Source organism: Gouania willdenowi, chromosome 3 (assembly GCF_900634775.1).
Source record: "Gouania willdenowi chromosome 3, fGouWil2.1, whole genome shotgun sequence".
NCBI lineage: Eukaryota > Metazoa > Chordata > Actinopteri > Blenniiformes > Gobiesocidae > Gouania > Gouania willdenowi.
Window position 1 is genome coordinate 21,643,793 of NC_041046.1, and position 19,635 is coordinate 21,663,427.

The window sequence follows — 19,635 nt, forward strand, 5'->3', positions numbered from 1 at the left end:
CCTAACTTATTTTCTCCCACCACAAAGTGTGGAAGGGCGATATAGGTTTCAGGTAAGTCCATCCGTCCGTCCGAGTTAAAGAGGACAGCTTTTCTCAGAAACTTTTTAAGATGAGATAACCAAAATCGGTGTGTGGCTTCTGGTTATCAATACCTTGATGGAGTTCGAAAATGAGAAGCGCGCAATTAATTTTTTCCAGAGTTATTGCCTGTGTTCCATTTTTTTTGTTTTTGGTGAGGGATGTTGATGACTGTCTTCTCGTTTTCCTTTACCTTCACTTCAGAGCTCTATACTCAATCTGCTGAAAGAGACAAAAATAGATAAGAAAAAGAAGGGGATGAAGATATAGTTGAGTGCTGAGAGAAAAACATGAAGGAAAAGTGTTTGTGAAAGCTAACAAAGGAAAGTTGGCTGTGTTTCAAAAGGGCGCATAGCAGCTAAGGAGGATGAAACGCTTCAGGATTCATTTACATCAGGCCTGACAACTGCCTCACATCTCCCCAAGAGCCATACAGCCTTGGCTTAGAGATTCCTAAAGAGGGTCCTTCTTCTTGCTTCCTCTCTTACGCCCGCTCTCTGACTTTTCTTCCTTTCCCTCCTGTCTTTTTTTCTGTCCTTTTTTCTTTCCACTCATATTCTCTCTTGTGCTCTCATACGCTTGCCAGTCTTCAATCAGCCATCATAAAAGTGTCTGTCTGGCCGTCTTAACTATCCTCTGAGAGGCAGACACTTGTCTGGGCCTGCCTTCATCCCCTAAAGGCTTTTTTTTGACTTGGACTTATTTCCCTCCTCGCACCTTTTCAACTTCCCTAAAGAGCTGACAACAAGTGAGAGCGACAGGGCAAGATAAACACAAGGGAAAGAAAGAATTTACGAAGGTGAGTGGAAGAAGTTATCTTCTGGAAGGGAAGATATTGAAATACATTATAAAAAATAAGACAAATTGTTCAAAAAAAAAAAAAATCCAAAACAGAAAAGGGTAAAGGAGATAAAGTACTACACAAAAAGGAGAAAGAGCAAAGCAAGGTGGACAGACAGATGACAGTAAAAAAGGAGATAAATCAGGGGAGGTGGACTCCAGTCAGGCTGGCATAGTTATATTTATCAGTGGTCCCACAGTGTGTTCCCCTACACACGATTTGGAGATGGAAGTAAAAGGAAAAACTGAGACAGGGCATATTAAAGTTTTTTTGGTGGGAGAGTGTGGGGCTGTGTGTGTGTGTGACTGTGAGCCAGTTGAGGGGGTGTCCTTCTTATGAAGGTATCGTTCTTTTGGTCTGGGTTTGATGTGAATGGGAGCTGCTGCTGCTTCCACGATGTCGTGTGCTGTGCTGTTTTTAATATTCATGCAACAGATCAGGAAAGCGGAGGGGGAAAGGAGTGCAGAGGAGATTTTTGGTCAAACAGAAAGCTAATTTGCAGTTCAGGCAGTTTAGCCTGAGGCTCTTTCCGCTACTGGGGGAAATGAGCTCGAAGATTAGCTGGATGTATAATTCACACACACACACACACACACACACGTGGGCTCACACACACATACATGACACACTACTGATGTGTGCTTGCACCTTTTCAGGAAGATACTTATGTGCTATTTTTTTGACGAGTTGACATTGTGTATATGTAACCTGCTCTCTCAGCCTATAAGGAACCTGGGGGTCTTTTTTAAAAGATGAAGTGAAGTAAACTTTTCATTGAATGGAATATGAAATGTTTCTGAAAAACAACAAAATGTTATGAAACAGAATGTCAGTTTCACAAAAACGATATTTGAGTGCATAAATGAATGAGTGCACAGACAAACACACACACAGTTCACACCAAATTGTGCAAATTTTGCTAAATGCATTTTTGCCCTTAATTGTAGCCTTGTCACATCTATTGAGCTGTTTTATTTCAGGTATTTAGACAGAATCTAAAAGCATTATTTTTATCTGATTGTATATTTACAGATCCATGCCAGGCGGGCCAGTCTCTTCTTGAATGGACTGGAAATGGACGGGACTCCCTTTGACACTCAACCTCTCACCAGCAGGCTGTCAGATATCAGTGAGGACGGTGTCATGTGGGTGGGGCTTAGTTCCAATGGTAAGAAAATACCTTCATTTTTTTTTTAAAACAATGTTGTAATTTTATAAAATTTGATGTTCAGTGTAAGCTCGACCATGAGCAATAGAGCAATCTTGATTATAAACATATATTTTTTCAACACAAAAAGAGAAAAATGTCCTTTTATCATTCCTGTTCATTTTAATATGATGTCAAAGACTACTTCACCTTTTATTCCCCCCAGCCTTGCTGCTTCAACTACATATCTGTGATTGATTTGTGGTGCCTGTGGGCCGTCTGAGTCAATAGCAGAGAAATTGAGAGAAAAATGATATCCGTTCATCTTCAGGGTGATAAACGAGTGTTTTTCTTCTCGTTTATCAGCCATTGATCCATAGTTTATAGCAGGTAGCATCTGATCAACAACAGATTGGATCAGATGGGGTGATCAATGCAAGTGATTGGCTTGGGGTAGTAAAAGAGAGTATGTGTGAAGAAGAAGGTGGATGTTAAACCCCAGGGCTGTGTCTGGAATTCTGATCAGTGAATTAATTATGTGAATGCTGATCAGCTGTATTGATCACCAACTATGGCTTTTTTTTTTTTGAGGTGGAGGATAAAGTGAAAACTATATGTATGACCAGAAGATTACAAGGGAGGAGCTTTAAATGCCAGCTACAACTTTTAAAGTAGTCAATAGGAAATGCAGATCTGCACTTTTAGGATAATTCTCAAATGCGAGATTTATAATTTGAGATAAAAATGTTAGTGTAAATTGAGTAAAGTTGTATCTATTAGCTAAGCCCTCATATAGTAAATATTGTTTGATGAACATATTCATCGTACTTCTCTTTGTGTGTTGTCAAACCTGTTTTTTGTGTGCACTATTTGTCATTTATGAAAATGTTGGCATTTAACAGAAATCTGTTAATATCATGAACCTCTTCCCAAGCAAAACTGCATTGTCAACTGTTAGAAATGTTAATCATCCTTTTTTTTTTTTTCTGATGGGTCTAGTTTAGGACAGAAAATACTGTACGTAGGCCTCCCGTCCACTTGTGTTTACTGCTATATGTTGTGAGAACCAATAAATAAAGAGGAAAAGTGGATAATGGAGAACAAATGGATAAAAAAATCAAACATGCAATGGGGGGCTGAATCTATGCAGGGGAGAGAATTAAAGCTTATACCTTGCATCATCCCAGTAACAATAGGAAGAGGGCTTTTCTGAGGAAACCGTAATCCCATTTACACACACTAAAGAAATCCTGAGCCAAAGCTTAAGGCTGCACAACTACACACTGATCTAACACACTTACATCTCATAACACTGCCTCTATTTTACATGCATATGCACTGTTCACAAAACACACACATAATGTGAATAGTACACACAGTCCTATATATGGAGCGAACACAACGCAGCATTTCTCAAATGCCAACAAATACTTGCATGTACACGTATGACAATCGCTCAAGTGAGAGGTTTTTGTGATACACAATGTGAAGCCTCTTATATACACACAGGCTTTGACAGACAAAGCTGAGCATGGCGGGGGTTCTGTGGATTTCTCTGAGATGCTATGGATCTTCAGACTCGTTGTCCCACAACAGGCCCCAAAGCACTCCAGCCCTCTGTGGATCAGCGTCACTGTCGGTGCAGGTCTTTTATACTCAGGCCAGGATTTTGTTGTGAGCATTGCTGTGAGCAGAGATGTGTTAATGGTTTAGATGCTGATGTTTTTTTAGTGTGTGGTCCAGAATATCTTCATGGTAGGAGACAACTTGCCTTTATGTTTGAGCTATTCCAGGGTTGTTACCAAGCTTTTCAATAGTTTGGATTGAGACAAACCTCTTTGTAGATTATCCTTTTGTTTGTTGCTTCCCCCCCAAACATTGACAAATAAAGATATTTCCGAGTAACGTAATTTGCACAAAGTCATTCAGTGGATCCTCTTCTTTCCCTTTACTATTGGCAGCATGTTTGCTTGTTTGTGTTGGAAGCTTAAAAAGGACATAAAAATGTTTTAGTTTGAATGAATCATTTCAATGGATCCAAAATAGCTTTAGGTATCTTTGAACTGTTAACTTTTACACTCCAAATTTTAGTTTTGTCCTTGCTCAGGTGAATCAAATGAAAGCACACAATTGTTTAATGTAGCTGGGATGAATATCTATTAAATGCAATTGTTGAATTTCAGAGGAAAACCTGAGCCAAGACTGAAACTATAGTGTTATACTGTACATAGATGACATGGTTGCACTCGTGTGTAAGTGCCAAGGTTGAGAAATGCCTTTAAAGAGAATTACATTATATTGTTTTGTTGAAAGGAGAAAGAAAATTACTAAAAGTCCTTCCTGGCAAAAATACTTTGTACAATATTATATTACTTGTAATTCTATCTTTTTAGTCTGGCATTTTGACTTGAATGTATTCCCAGTTATGTCCTTTTTTATACATATATATAAACCTTGCACAAAGGATGGACCAAATATTCAATGTATATATTTGATAGCCTCAATTGGGCTGAATATTTATGTGCAGTTTTACATCCTGGTCCAACTGTGTTTCAAATTGCTCTCAGCATGATGTTTGTAGAGCTTTCTTTGGCTGTGATAATGGGTAAAACAAGTGGGTAATGTCCTCAGACAGACCTATTTTGGCTCTCCATTATTCAAGCTAATGAATTTGCCCTTAGAGGTCTTGCTGCTCTCTAGTGGAGACAAATGAAGACTGTGGCAGATCCTCTTCAGCCTTGTATCGTAGAGCGACTGTTGGCAGTCCTACTCAGCTGGTACCAAGAAACTGATAAGATAATCTACTAAACACTGTGAAATCCTCTCAGTCACTGCTTTCAGTGTGAACCCATTACCACCTTTCTGCTCTTTTCTGCTCTTCTTTCATCTCTCCAGGGTCTAATCAGTTCATTGGGCGGATGCAGGACTTTAGATTTTATCCTGCCACTTTAACCAACAGGTGAGTTGGATAAAATGAGCCCAAGAGACAGGTAATGAGCAGCTGTTAAGGAATGGAGCAGGAAACATAAAGGCATTAAGAAAAATGAATGTAAAAGGAATGCTATAGGAACTGAGCTATAAGGCCATGGACTATGCAGAGAAATGCCTGTATTTAGACTGATTAACCCAAGACAGGAGGAGAATTATGGCCAACAATAGAAATATAGTCAGAGGATAAAATCTAATCTTGGCACCTAAAGATCCATACTGAATCTAGACAATTTTCCTCAGAATCCAATACTGAGTATTTAGTGTTTTGCTTAAAAGTAATGTACATTTTTTCCAGAGCATGACTCTTATATTATAATGTATTTAAACTCAATTTACCTTCCGTTTAGAGACCATTAACAAGGCCATAACTATTTGTATGTGATGATTGAGTGCCATGAGATGACTTATTGTTGTATGTTGTGCTGTATAGATATAGTTGATATGAATTGTATAACAATTCATGAGTTTTCATAGTTTTTAAGATATCATGTGTTCTTAAAATGTCTAATAAACGATGGACGACTTCTAGTATTTTTACTGGTTAATTACTGTGTGGTGTTTTGTTTAAACAGGGAAATAGTGGAGCTGTATTCTGGTGTCCTACCTGAGCTCCATGTCCAGTCTGAGTGTCGCTGTCCTCCTAGTCACCCACGAGTGCATCCTTTAGTAGAGAGGTACACTACTAGAACGTCATAAGATCTCTACATAGTTTGTTGTGCCTAATTATTATCAAGTTATTGAAATCCCCAACAGAAGCTACTGTCTAATATTTTCTTTTTTAATAAATGCTATTGTTTTTGTTTTGATAATTGTGTGATTGTTAACAGATATTGTATTCCAAATGCTGTTGAGGACACCACCAATGACAGAGTCCTAAGGCTGAATCAAAATGCCCATCCACTGAGTTACATCAATGATGAGGAAAAAGGGACCACGTGGCTTTCAAAGATAATGACTGCACAGGAACTGGACGAGGGAGTTATTGTTACTGTAGATCTGACCAATGGACAATACCAGGTAATGTCTCATTTTCTGTTTCTACTGTGGATGTGTTATGCAGACATTCCTCTTTTTATTTCAGACATCATTCATCTCTCTCTCTCTCTTTCTCTTCTCTCTCTCTCTCTCTCTCTCTCTCTCTCTCTCTCTCTCTCTCTCTCTCTCTCCTCTCTCTCTCTCTCTCTCTCTCTCTCTCTCTCTCTCTCTCTCTCTCTCTCTCTCTCTCTCTCTCTCTCTCTCTCTCTCACCCCCGCGTGTCCAGCTCGGTCTTTTCCTCTTACCCCCTCCCCCATCTACATGCTCCAATGTTTTTAGATAAAAGATCATGGATGATATTCTGTTAGGTTGTCCAACAAACTAATTACTAAATACTTTTGACATTAGTGCTTGTTAATTTATTGTCCATGTATTTTCTTTTGTGTGTTTTATCAGTTACCAAACAGTGACCACATTCACCAAATGCAACCATGTTGCTGTGACACAATAGTATGTTACGAGAGCTCATTATTTTGGTCATGTGAAGCTTTCTAATATCTCACAATATGTTAAAATATATTTTTATTATTTAGCCATTTAGACATTTCATTAGCAGAGTTGACAGTTACATATTGTGTCTGCAGTGAACAGTTGTTCTTTTTCTTTTCACCAAGCACTTCAGTGAGATTCACATAGAAGGTTAGGGGGAGAGAAAGGAGATTTGCTGGAGTTGGGTTTTGTAGAGAGCGGGGTTGTGAAACGACGCATCTCACTTCTGTCTGAAGTGTGGGTATGCAAGTGTGGGCAGAACATTTTGAGCAATTTTTTTTCCAAGTCCTCCTGATAAGATACTTTTTGGAGCTCAGTGCGTGTATGTTTGTGTGCTGGTTTGTGCGATAATTGTGGCTCATTGCACTACCTGCTATGTAACCCAGTATCCCAGTCCTCACTCTAGAAGCTCAAGGAAAAGCACAGTAAGACACAATGTTTGTGAGGGATAAACAAACCCTGTGCGTGTGATTAAATATGCAAAAATGAAAACTTTGCATAAATTGTACCACAAGTACAATATTCATGACAATTATGTATCTCTCTTTCACACAGGTATTCTACGTCATAGTTCAGTTCGGTGGCCTCTTACCTGAGTCAGTTTTGATTCAGAGGCGGAAGCTTGTCATTACAGACAGTGGCATTCCCATTGAGCAGCCCTGGTTGGACTGGCAGTATTTGGCTCAAAATTGCAGTATTTTTAATAAACCAAACAACGGACCTTTGCACAGACCAGATTCTGTCAATTGTGTGCAGCTCCCTAGGTAAGTAGAATTCATCTACAATGTGATTGTTTAAATACTTATGATCAACATGTTGTATAGAAACATGAACGTTTAAAAAAACACTCCACTACAACTCCAATACCTTAGCCACTCCTTGATTAATCCACAGTGAGATCGAAACATATTTGCTTCTTCTCAAGTCAAACCCCTGGTTATAAAAAGACTGCTAAAAAAGTAAAGTTCATCAGAAGCAAAGATGCTAAGAGTGTCACATGCAAGTAAGCAGAGACCAGCCCCTGTGCATGCTGACTGGTTAGTTTTACCCTACTGATGATGTGTTGTTGCAGTAGTAATCCTTGCTGCTGCAAGGGTAGCAGCACACTTTGAAGGTGTACAATCATCGAACGATGTATGCCAGACACGCCACAGACAGATGGGAACAACCCAAGCCCACCCAAGACCTGGCCAGCACAGTGTAACCACACAAAGACCATTGTATATCACAGTGATGTATCTGAAAGACTGTTTTCATACTTCACATCTGACCGCAGCTTAGGTTCTTGATACTCTCCACAACCACATTAATGTTTGGACAGTGCACAGAAGGCTCTGGGAAGAAGGTATCCAATTGTTGCAAGCAAATGTTGGTCCGGATGCGCCACTTTTGATCAGTAGGGGCCCACTCAAATAGAAACTGGCCTATCGCAACTGTCATTTTCAGTCATGGGTCATGATACTTACTCTCTCGCAATGAGGCAAGGCATCATTTTTACCAGAGACGTGGTGAGCGGTATGTAGATCCGTGTGTTGAGCAGGTTGATCGTTTTGGCAATGGGAGCATGATGGTGTGGGCTACTATTGGCTTCAATAGTAATTCTCCTTTGGTGTTTAATCGATGGGACACTGACAGCACAGCACGATGTGGGCCAGATCCTGGATCCGTAAGTGCTGCCCCACGTCAGCCAACATTGCCATATGATCTTCATGCACGATAACGCTCGTCCACACACAGCCAGGGTCACTCAGAACTGTCTGGCCTCTTGACTCGCCCGATATGAAACTCATTGAACATCTTTGGAATGTTCTGAATCGACGAGTACATCAGCAGAATCACCCACCCACCACTCACCAGGAGCTCCCAAATGCATTGTTGGCCGATTGGAACAAATTACCACAGAGACAGATCAACGATTGGTCAGGTCAAGGCCACGACGGGTGCAGGCACTTCTGGCTGCAAACAGCCGACACACACAATACTGACGTGTGAGTCAGAACACTATTTTTTATATATATATTTTTTGCTCACCTCTGTCCTTGTCTGAAATGTAAATTTCTGAACTGTGTTATTTTGATGATATAGTTAAATGTAATCTTAAAATTATGGAAATATTTCAATATTGCATTTTTAATGCCTCTTAGTACATGTGCGTTATTTAGATGATTGACGGAAAGGTTAAAGAAAATTATTCACACACATATACAACTGATGCTCACAAGGGGAAAAAAGCTAACCTGGCAGGCATACATACTGTACATATACAGACAACACACGGTCAAATCCTCACAGAAACTGGATGTTTAAAAAGCTACTTACTGTGCTGCCATGGCACATGGATGGTCAGATCTCACTTTTCAAATCTTGGAACAGCTGTTTGTATCAAGGGCTTGGTTGGCGCAACTTCGAACAGGTATGAATAGATCACAGAACATGTAGTCTTGTTTGTTTTTACCTTCACTGATAAATAGTGCAACCCTTCCTGGCTCAAATACAGATAGCTAAGTTGGCACAAGAGCAATTGGAGCCCACAGTGGTAACATATTAACACACTCAGCAGGTGATAATTGCGTATTAAGTAACACATTTTGATGGCACAGAAGATTACATTCTATTAATTGATTTTTTTTTATTCCTTTGGGACATGTTGGATTCTCTATGGTCATTTGACTGTTTAGCTAGAAAAGTAGGAACAACCTTGTAGTATGGACTCAAGGTTAAAACCAAAGACTGCCAGCACAACTTAAAGCCATAGGAGATATATAAATAAGTACAATCTGTTTGTTAACTGCTGAGTAATAGTTAAAACATGTGGACAGAAAGCAATAAATACTGCAGCATCATCCATGGACTCAAGAGTTAAAACAGCACCAAAGCATTGATACCGCAATCAGTTTTACATTTAGAGATGGAGAGGAGGAGAAGTCGCAATGGACCATCCAGCATGTACTGGTCCAGAACAGAGGCCTCTTTACAGTTTGACATGCCCATTAAATGTACCCAGGGATATTTCTCAGAGGCATCCTGACTGCACGTCCAACCATCATAGGTGGCTCCTCCTGATACGGCGATACAACGGATCTAGTGTAGTCTACTCTGGATATCTGAGCTCCTGGCCCTTTGTCTAAGAATGAACAAGCAAAAAAAAACTTATTAAAGCCTCTCCTACTCACAAATATAGTTTTTGAAGTTTGTCCAAGGAGCTCACAATATTAAGTTAGGGTTTTGATATTGATAGGTTGGTAAATCTGCTTTAGCAAAATATTTTACTTCATCCAAAAAAAGACTGGAACAACCAACAGCTTAAGGCATACTGCCACTGGTTTAACGTTTCTCTTGTCCACTCAGCTTACATTTGATTGTTGTCCTATATTCATCCAAATATTGTTGTTGATATGACCAATTTCTAGAGTAATCTCTACAGTAATGCATGTCCTTGGACTGGTTGTCATTCAAGTAAGCATGGGGAGAACATGCAAACCCTACACAGAAATACCTTGCTTTCTTGCTAAAACACTTGTCAAACTCAAGGCCCAGGGACCAAATCCGGCCCTTCAAAGCGTCCAATTCGACCCACGGGAGAAAGTAACATGAGTCAATGTGTAAATTACCAAATATTTCAGTTGTTGATCCCACAGCCCCTCCAAAACACTAATTTAATGAAACTCCACAATATGGGTAGGGGATCGCAATGTATTTGCTCTTTTATCAAATGACTGCACTGCAGTAATTTTCATCACAAATTGTGGAAGAACTTTAAACTCTAAGTTCACAAACAATCTCATAAAAATCCCCTAAAAATTAAAACAAAATTTGGTCGTTTACTGCTTGGATATTGTAGGGATATTGCAAAAATGACACAAAAGTGTAATTTCTGTGTGGATGTGCAAAAAAGGGCACATGTTGAAATTGCTTTTTCCCCTCCTAAAATATGTGGCCCACTTCAGATCAAACTGTTAAGTATTTGGCCCTTATATATATATATATATATATATATATGATAGGCCACAATAATATCATACCAACTGTTTTAATGTTGCCATCTTTTTCTCTGTGTAATTCAGGATGGTTGTTTATATTTTTCCCTTTATGTCAGTAACGTGCCTTTCTCTGGAGGAAACATCACATTCAGCCTGCTGAACTCGCTGCCCAACCCAAGGCCAGGTTATAATGACTTCTACAACACTCCAGCTCTGCAAGAGATGGTGCAAGCTGCCCAGGTCAGGATACATTTAAGGGGGCAGTACAACACAGGAGCAGTCAAGGTGAACCAAAGGCACAGATACTTTGCCATCAGTGAGATCACTGTCAGTGGCAGGTGAGAAATCATGAGGCCTTTGAATATAAGTAATTTCTTTGCAATTTTTGTAATTGCATCGAAATGAAGTCAGTCTTTTCTGCATTAAAGAAATGTCATGAGTAGCATACTTATAGTTTGCTTTGTTAACTCTAGGGACAGTAATTTCCCGTATTTATTTTAAGTGCTGTAGATGATATAAAAGCTTTCGACTCACTTTGCTGCATCGATTTGTTGGAACTGAGCAAGCAGTTTGAGAAACACTATTTTGCCACACACTGTTGAGCTTTGTCAGAGCTTTCACAGAGTAATTGTGAACACATCTCTCAATTAGACTGACAGAGTGACTGTTTTTTATGATGGCGGTAATTATAGGATTATGCAGGAGGCAATCATCTCCTACTCTGGCTTTCCCTCCCCCTTCCCTCTAAGCTGTTTTAATTAGTAGCTTGTTACTGTGAAGTAGGAGAAACTGAGATTTAGAGCTGCTGAAATCTCATCTGTGTATTTCTCCTCCTCCTTCTTCACCTCCCTTCTCTCTCCTTTTGCTTCTATCTCCTTGTGCGCAAATAAGCATATGTGGAAAGTGAGTGGAAGTGTATAGGCACTTTTTGAATCTTCTTTACATGTACTTTATCCCTGAGAACTGTTGGTGCAGTATATGTAGAATCTTCATGTGTGGCGCTGCAGCTATACAGTGCAAACATATCAACGTAAAAAGGATTTAAAGCCTTTTTTGGTCTTGTTTAAAGTGTTGTTTTCTTAAGTTACAGCGAGAGCAAACTCCCTAAGCTGACCAAAATTGAAATTAACAAAACATCAGCATGCTTTAGTAATTAATAAATAAAATCATATTTTGGGGAAATTTTTTATTTTCCTACTGTTTAGGATTGTTGCAGGTTATCCAAGGCTACAGAAGTTGCTCGGTAGTGTACACTCTGGGCAGGTCAGTCCAGTTTTTATTCCATATACCTAAAAACAACAAAAAATAGTTGGAGATTGGACAAAAAAAGGGAAAGGCCTGAGTGTAATGTACAAATTATGTTAATGTTTTTGACATGGCTGTAGAAACTATCAAGGATTTATTGAAACTTGTTGTGTCACAGACAGAAGTCAGCATACTCAAATTACCCTACGTTTTTTTTTTGTTTTTTTTTTTACAATATAGTAGGTAAATAAGTTATTTTCCATGAGGTATAAACATTCATTTCTCTCTTTATAACAAAGACTGGTGAAGTCAATCACCTTTATTATGCATTATAATAGTCAGTCCTTGAAAAGCCTCAAAGAAACCTTCTTAAAATCTGTCAATCATTGAAACAATGAGAAACATCTCCTCTTTGAAATTAAGAATAAAATAAAAAAAGACTAAAGGTTTACAGAAAAGTAAATCATTAAATGTACACTTCAATAAATAACTGTAAAAGTTTACATCCATAGTTCCATGCTGACTCTGAGCTTTATCTTCTCTGTTTGTGGAGACGGGGAGGTGATAAAGTGATGAGGTGTAGACCAAATGATGGAAACTTGACCTTGACTTGACTGTAAAGAGTAACTCCTTAACTTTTAGAAACTTCTGGAATTTCTCAGATTGAGCAACTATTAGCGGAGTTATGGTCATTTAAATTAATGTGATCCCCGAGGTGCATTCAGGGTCCCTGGGTAACCTGGACATTTTGTAAAATCCTGCCGGACAGTCCGGACAAGACATGATAAGAGGACATGTCCAGGTAAATCTGGTCACCCTATCATAAGTGATAGATATTTCCTTTAATTGTAACAAATGCCTTTAGTTTTTAAAAATGAGATATATTTCTCACAGAAATCTATTTAAATTTAATCTAAATATTTTTTGAATCTTCCAACAACCATTTTAATAAAGCTTTTAAATCAACCAAATGTATATCAGTGGCATTTAGGTTTAAAGATCCGAGTGTCTACAATTCAGAGTTGTTTCAGCTACAGGCATAGCATCTTTGGTCGACCCTTACCATCTATGGCATCTAATATACAAAGAGATAAAAACTGGAATTTGCTGATGACCTGGAAGGTTTAAAGAAAACATCAGGATACTGTAGATTGAGGAAATGCAGTTGTTACATTATTTACTTTGTAAATGGCAATCCCAAATTTAAAGATTCAGGTCTTTTTGTGTCAAAGATTTAGATTATGTTCTTTTGTCATCTGGACAGATGTGAGTGTCATGGTCATGCTGACCACTGTGATACCAGTGTGATGCCATATCGCTGCCTTTGTCACCCAGAGAGCCACACACAGGGAAACAATGTGAGTAACAAACATGACACACTACAAAGTTCTACTTTCATTTCTGAATTGTTTTCTAGATTGTATTGCCATTACTCTTCTTATACAGGGCTGTGTTACCATCTGTTTTAAATCAAATTTGTCAGCCTGTTTGTGACTTCTGCCAAGGAGGTTTTCAACAGCGTTTGTTTATTTATTCATTTAATTTTGACTGTTATCGGAATTACATAAAAAGTACTAAACCAGTTTTGACTAACTCTTAACCAAAGATTGAACTTATGCCATGGAAGATTCCACTAAATGCTGGAGGGAATCTGGATCAATATACTAATTCTGGATCAGTTTTATTAAACAAAACTCCCCATTTCATCATTGGTGAAATTTCAAAAAGTAATATCTTAGTTCATAATAAGCCTTTTTACTCTCTGGAACTGCGCATGCATGACCTGGGGGTGTCATAGGTCAAGAGGGATAAAAACGTCAACAAGCTCTTTAATATTTCCAACCTAACAGCGTTTGTTATTTTAGTCCAGAGATCTGTATTGTTTTAGTAGTGTTTATATTATTCATATTACACATATTTGGACTCAAGGAGGTTACGAGGGTTTTCTGCTGATGCAACTTTCAGCCCGATCCGAGCACTTTTAAAAAGCGATGAGAGCAGCTCGTCAGCAGTATAGAAGCAAGGCAGTCCTCTCGCTTCCACACAGGTTATCCCTGGTGCACAAAAACACAGACTACCTGGGTCTCCAGCGGGTGGAATTCGGACTCTTACCAGGATGCACATATCTTAGCACTTTTGTAAAACTGATTGGAAACGCAGATCTCCTTTGCTTCCACAGTCCTTCTCCCAAGCTTTTAACTCGATGATTATGTATTTTCTATATTTACTTTTATTGTTGTTAGTTTCTTTTTAGATTTGTGTAGTTGTTTTAACAACTCTTAAGTGTTTTTGAAAAGCGCTTATCAATAAAATGTAACATTATTATTGATGGGACAAGTGAGATTTCCGAGTGTGAAAAGGACAGTATGAGTTCTCACTTTGAAAAGATACATTTACGAGGAACACCATTCACTAACCAGGTCCATGATTATTTTTATTAAGCTATTATTTTAATTGAATTTACAAATTTGAGGGAAGTGCACAAGATGAACACTAAACAAGTCGGTAAATGAAACCGCACTGTTCAGCTGATTGGTCACTGTTTGAAAAGCTGAGAAAAACTGAATTTTCAGCTTTTGTGCAGCATTAGCTTTAGCAGCGAGCTCGGCATTTCTGCCTTGGAGAACGATACCACGTTTACGCAAAAATTCTTGCTCGAACGGGAAAAATAATCTAAATCTGTCAGTCTTGTTGACTACACCGTCAGCCAAGGCAAGTTTATACCTCTTAACCTTTGACCTCATGTGCAAGAACTGAACGAGAGCGAGATTTCCGAGAGTGTGAAAAGGTTTATTGACTGATCCTTATGAAACTTGACTCTGTTGTTCCGGGTTAGTTCCTCAATTAAGCCATTCATTTGGATCGGTTCTGAATTGCGCATTTCATTGCGATTTTTCAACAAGTTGGGGTGCCCATACATTCCAACCTGCAGCATCATTATTAATTTCTTCCAAGCCTTTTAAGTGTGAATGATCATGGTACCATGATCAGGATTACTGATCCAGATAACTGCCAGTAGCTGGGAAATAGGATATTTGTGCTCTCTGAGTGCTCTTGTTGTAATTGTAACTCCTTTCTATCTCATTGATATCTGTATTAGATTTAGATATATAACATACCTATTCATTAGTCAGCATGCACTCAAGTACAGAAGGAATTCCGTTAGGAATACTTTACCGTTGTATAGAAGCAATTATTTTCTTAAAGGGATCCTACTACTATACCGTTTTTGAGTCTGTGTGCCGCCATGTTGAAATGACGTCATTGATGACTCGAATCATCCCTTTCATCATCATTTAGCAGCTTTTTCAGTCAAAATGACAACTTGTGCTGCTTTGGGTTGCTCCAAAAGTCAGTAAAAGTTAAAAAAAGTCGATGTAAATCTCTTTTGTTCATCAAAATTTGATAAAAAAAATCTGTGACCCAAAAAAATCTGTGACCGCAGGAGGCAACAATTCCAACTCTGCTGTTTCATAGATGGCATGAAGAACAGAAGCACAGCTCCGGTTGCATGTAAAGACAGGCAACCAGGATCGGACTGCAGCTCAGAGCAGCAGTATAAGTGATAGTGTCACGCTCAGAGCAGCATTCGATCCAACCTGTGTATTTTTTGCCAAATGTCGACTTTTCAGCCAAGTTTTGTGATTTAAAGCAGCCATTTTTTTAATTTAGCGCTATTTGTAGAAATCTATTTGGCTTACCCTACTTCTATCTTTGGCAGATCAGTGATCACCAAAGCAATTTTCTTCTTGCTGTCCACACACTGTTCTTATTATTTTCAGCCAAAAAACTGCACATTAAGGTAGAACACATGGTTATTTTAGCGGCTATTGTGATTGTGAGTTCGTCTCAGCCTCAAAGGCTGTATGTTTATCGCAGCTGTAGCAACGGCAATCAGCTGCTTCAAACACCGGAGTGTTTAAGCTGCTAAGTCACTTTCTTCTCCACCTTATCTCTACTAACTACAGGAATAGTGCATTTAAAGTGATAATCATTTGTTTTGTCCAACCGCTGTGTCGCATTGTGTCACAAACACGTCAGATCAAGTCAAAGGCGATACAAGACGATATAACGGATACTAAAAATGGAACGGCTCAGCGCATTGAAAAATTGCTTGCATGGGCGTGGTTTGTTGGGGGCGTCGCTTGTACTGCACCTGCGGCTGCAGTTGGATATGCAGTACTTGCATTTGGTACTCATACCAGCAGCAGGCACTTCCTGGAGGGGGCGGTTCAGTCTGACCACTCATTTTTCAGAAGAGGGCAGAGCAGCAGCTCAGAGAGCAGGATTAGCGAGGATTTCTCAGAGATGCAGGAAGGAAGCCCAATAATACTTTGGGGGTATTTTTGATAAGGGATTAACATTGTAACAAGGTTAAAAGCTCAAAAAAGTTGATTTAGCTTGATATAGGATCTTTAACCAATAATTTAAGTTGGTTTAAACCTTTACAAGCTACTGTATAATTTGTGGTACAGGATTACTCGAACCTTTTCACATGACTTGGTCATTACAATTGAACAGTTTACTGTGTAACAGTAGTCATCAACCCAAAAAAAAGCTTCCAATTGATCACCATTGAAAAGTTGAGTATGACTGCTTCACATCACTGTTGAACAGGACAGTGTGCATTATTTACTCCTTATGTATCATTCATACAGTACTCTAGTGTCTGTGTGCTGCATAGGTGTAAGTACATCAGTGAGCAACAGTGAAATTTTACACATGTTAACTGTAAAAAGAACAACAATGTAAACCTACAGTATTTATTAATTCTGTCTGACATTAGACATTAGTTGATCTAAATAATAATAATAATAATGAAGTGTTTCTACAGTCACACAAACATAAAAAGATCATTGTTAGATACATGTATTTAATGCACAAATGTGTTCATTATTTTCTTTTCTACTTCTTTTCTTTTTCATTTTTACTCTGCCCATTTGTCTTTGCCCTCCCAAGGTCCCACCTCCATCCACTTCTCTTTGTCTATCTCACGCTTTTACGCTCTGTCGTTTTCTCCTGGGTCTCAGTTTAGATAATGTCTCAAATCGACTACAACAATGACATTCCCTCAGAATGCATTTCTGATCAGCTTCTTTTCTCACTTGCTTTGCTTTAGCTTTAATTCACTTCATTCTTTACACCTCCCCATCCTTTCTGTAGAAACACTTTCTAATTATTTGATTATTTAGTGTTTTGTTTTGTTTTCTTCATATTTTAATATGTCCGGTACTTTCATCTTGTCAGGCAGTTTCTTTCCCTCTCGCCTGTGGAGGGATTTTTGATCAGTGTCTTCGTGAAAATAGGATACGTATTATATCATTGAGGAGATTCAATTAATAAATACAAATTGTAATGTTGCTCCCAAAGTTCTGTGCTGAGGCTTGTTGTAGCTTATGAGAAAACCCAATTGAATAAACATGACAGAAACCAGAGCAGTAACGTCAACAGAAAGAAAGAACAGTTAATTTTTACAAATAAAACCCTCCTCACATTTGTGTCAAATTCATTTGCAATAATCATGTGCATGTTTGTTTTTGTGTAATGCCTCTGATGTATTTTCCTGCGTGCACTCAATTTCCCCCCAAAAACCTGTCCATGTCATCTTTCTGAGTGAATATGCAGGACCTGCTTTCAGTTTCAGTTATATTGGAACATAAAAGGCTGTGGGGAATATTAGCGTTTAATATTGCATGCGTTCTGTTGACTTGGATCGGCCTAGCTCTGTGACGGATGTTGTACTAATCTGCAGAATTTCCACTGTGACATTAAAGTGACAGAAATGCTCAGACATGTGTCAAGATGATCAACAGGGGCTTTGGAAGACACACATTTAAACTCTTTCACTTTTTGCTCCCACTCACATAAACACAAGCTGCCTAAAAGGGACTCTTTATTTTTCCTGTTACATTTTAAAAAAAAATTGTTTTACACATGCTAGGCACCGTACACCATTCACAGCAGTTTTTAATTCTTGCCCATCAGAAATTTACATCATTGTGTATTATTTTTCTTTTATAACGTGAGCTTTTTTCATTAGGCCTTGCTAAAAACTTGTAGGCAGTTCATCAAAGAGTTTGTGGGTATTTTTGGCAGAGGTTACCAGTGCATGAATATAGGTATATAGTTGATTTCATCTGATTAACCCAAACATGGTCTGCTGAAGTCACGAGTGCAAGAAAATTGCAACTGCTGTGTGTTTTCCTTTTGTACATGATTTACTAAAATTGCCAACACAGTTGATAATGTGTCCAATAAGTGGTGCTCTGTTAGCAATTGTGCTTGTAAAGTCTGTGACGTCTAACGTTTTAGTGATGCACCAAAAATTCTCCCACCAAAAATTTTCTCCTGGAAACAGGATGTTGTAAAGACACGAGCAAACCCTCCTGTCACTGCGGGCTTGTGCAGGAACAGACCAACTTGTCCGCGGACTCACCGAGTGGCTGTATTTCATAATATCTAAGCACTAAAGTGTTTTTTGAGCAAAGGTTGAGATGGAGCACATAAGTGTGATTTATGTTTCTGTGTCACATCAACATTGTTGTTACGCGTAACTCTCCGCCAACACGGACTTCTACACTGTGACACGTGGATGCACATCAACAGCCTGAATTTGGCTTTAGTCTGTCAGCATACGTTTCACCGAGATCCTCTGTACTTCAAGATCATTGCTTGGATCGGATTAAACAAGAGTGCACAAGAAATGATACACACTGCAATGAAAGCATATGAACATATTTAATTTGACTGTTTTCCAGCAGCTTAGTCAGTTATAGGCCTGTACAATGTTATTTAAGGTTTGAGTTTGGTCAAGCTAAATATTTCCTTATTTTTATTATATATTGTACATTGTTGGAATGTCAGTGCCATATAGATATTTTCACCTTTTAATTATATTTGGAATATTAATTAATTGCAATTGCAATGTTTTAATTTCAGTGAGGTTAGTACACATTTATACCCATAATGGTAATGGTACTAATAATTTGCGTAGTTGGTTTTTTTGATGTTTTACTTTTCGGCCTTGATTTTCTCATTTTCGGTTACAGCCATGAACTTTCATTTTGGTGCATCCCTAGTTTTTACATACGCATAACCTAAATCAGGCCTTCAAATAGACAAATGTTGACTCATATATTTGCAGTTTCTGCACTATGAAGCACTGACGCTAATCATTGTACCCTTGAGTTTAATTTAATAAAATGCAGAACTTGGAATTATTTTTTGTTTTCCCCAAATGTGTCTCTCAATCACCAAACTTCTCAATCCAAAGGATCCTAGTGTTATCTGTTTGTACTATTTTCTCTGGGTCTACTGTCTTTAATGTTGAGATCAATAGCATATTGAAAGGGTGACCACTCAGCAAAGAAAATGGACTTTGTAAATCTAAAGATGCATGAAAGAAAACAGTCAGTAAATGCTAAAACAGGTTATGAAAGAAAATATATCCCAATATCACAAGTAAATATGAAAAAAAATGCTTTCAAATATTAACCAATGTTGGTTTAACCTCCAAACATTTGGCCTGTAGTGGTTTGTATGTCATAGTTTCCTCTTTCCTGGTGTTTACGTCTGTGTTTATGATGGATATTGATGCCCAGTGACAGTAAGTGGCTTTGTCCAGGATCCCTCAACACTCAAGTTTGCCTCAACAGCAGATTTCTTTACCCGCCTAGGGTTAACCGGGTTAAATTAAGGTACACACATAACATAGACGTGTACACACACACACACACACACACACACACACACAAAAACATGCTCAGCTCACACTCACAGGGGCAAGAGCCAAGACCTTTCCAATAGGAGCGTGAAATTGGTCATGGCA

At 38.5% G+C, this 19,635-nt stretch overlaps 1 protein-coding gene across 1 annotated transcript in view; it reads left to right on the forward strand.

The window, feature by feature from the left end:
• Positions 1–19,635, forward strand: part of ush2a (Usher syndrome 2A (autosomal recessive, mild)) — a 227,032-nt gene that overhangs the window by 21,256 nt on the left and 186,141 nt on the right. The window contains exons 6-12 of the mRNA XM_028473043.1: positions 1,953–2,088; positions 4,963–5,026; positions 5,631–5,732; positions 5,886–6,075; positions 7,138–7,346; positions 10,679–10,900; positions 13,072–13,165. Of these exons, the coding sequence (XP_028328844.1) occupies positions 1,953–2,088; positions 4,963–5,026; positions 5,631–5,732; positions 5,886–6,075; positions 7,138–7,346; positions 10,679–10,900; positions 13,072–13,165 (1,017 nt within the window). The remainder of the gene's footprint in view (positions 1–1,952; positions 2,089–4,962; positions 5,027–5,630; positions 5,733–5,885; positions 6,076–7,137; positions 7,347–10,678; positions 10,901–13,071; positions 13,166–19,635) is intronic.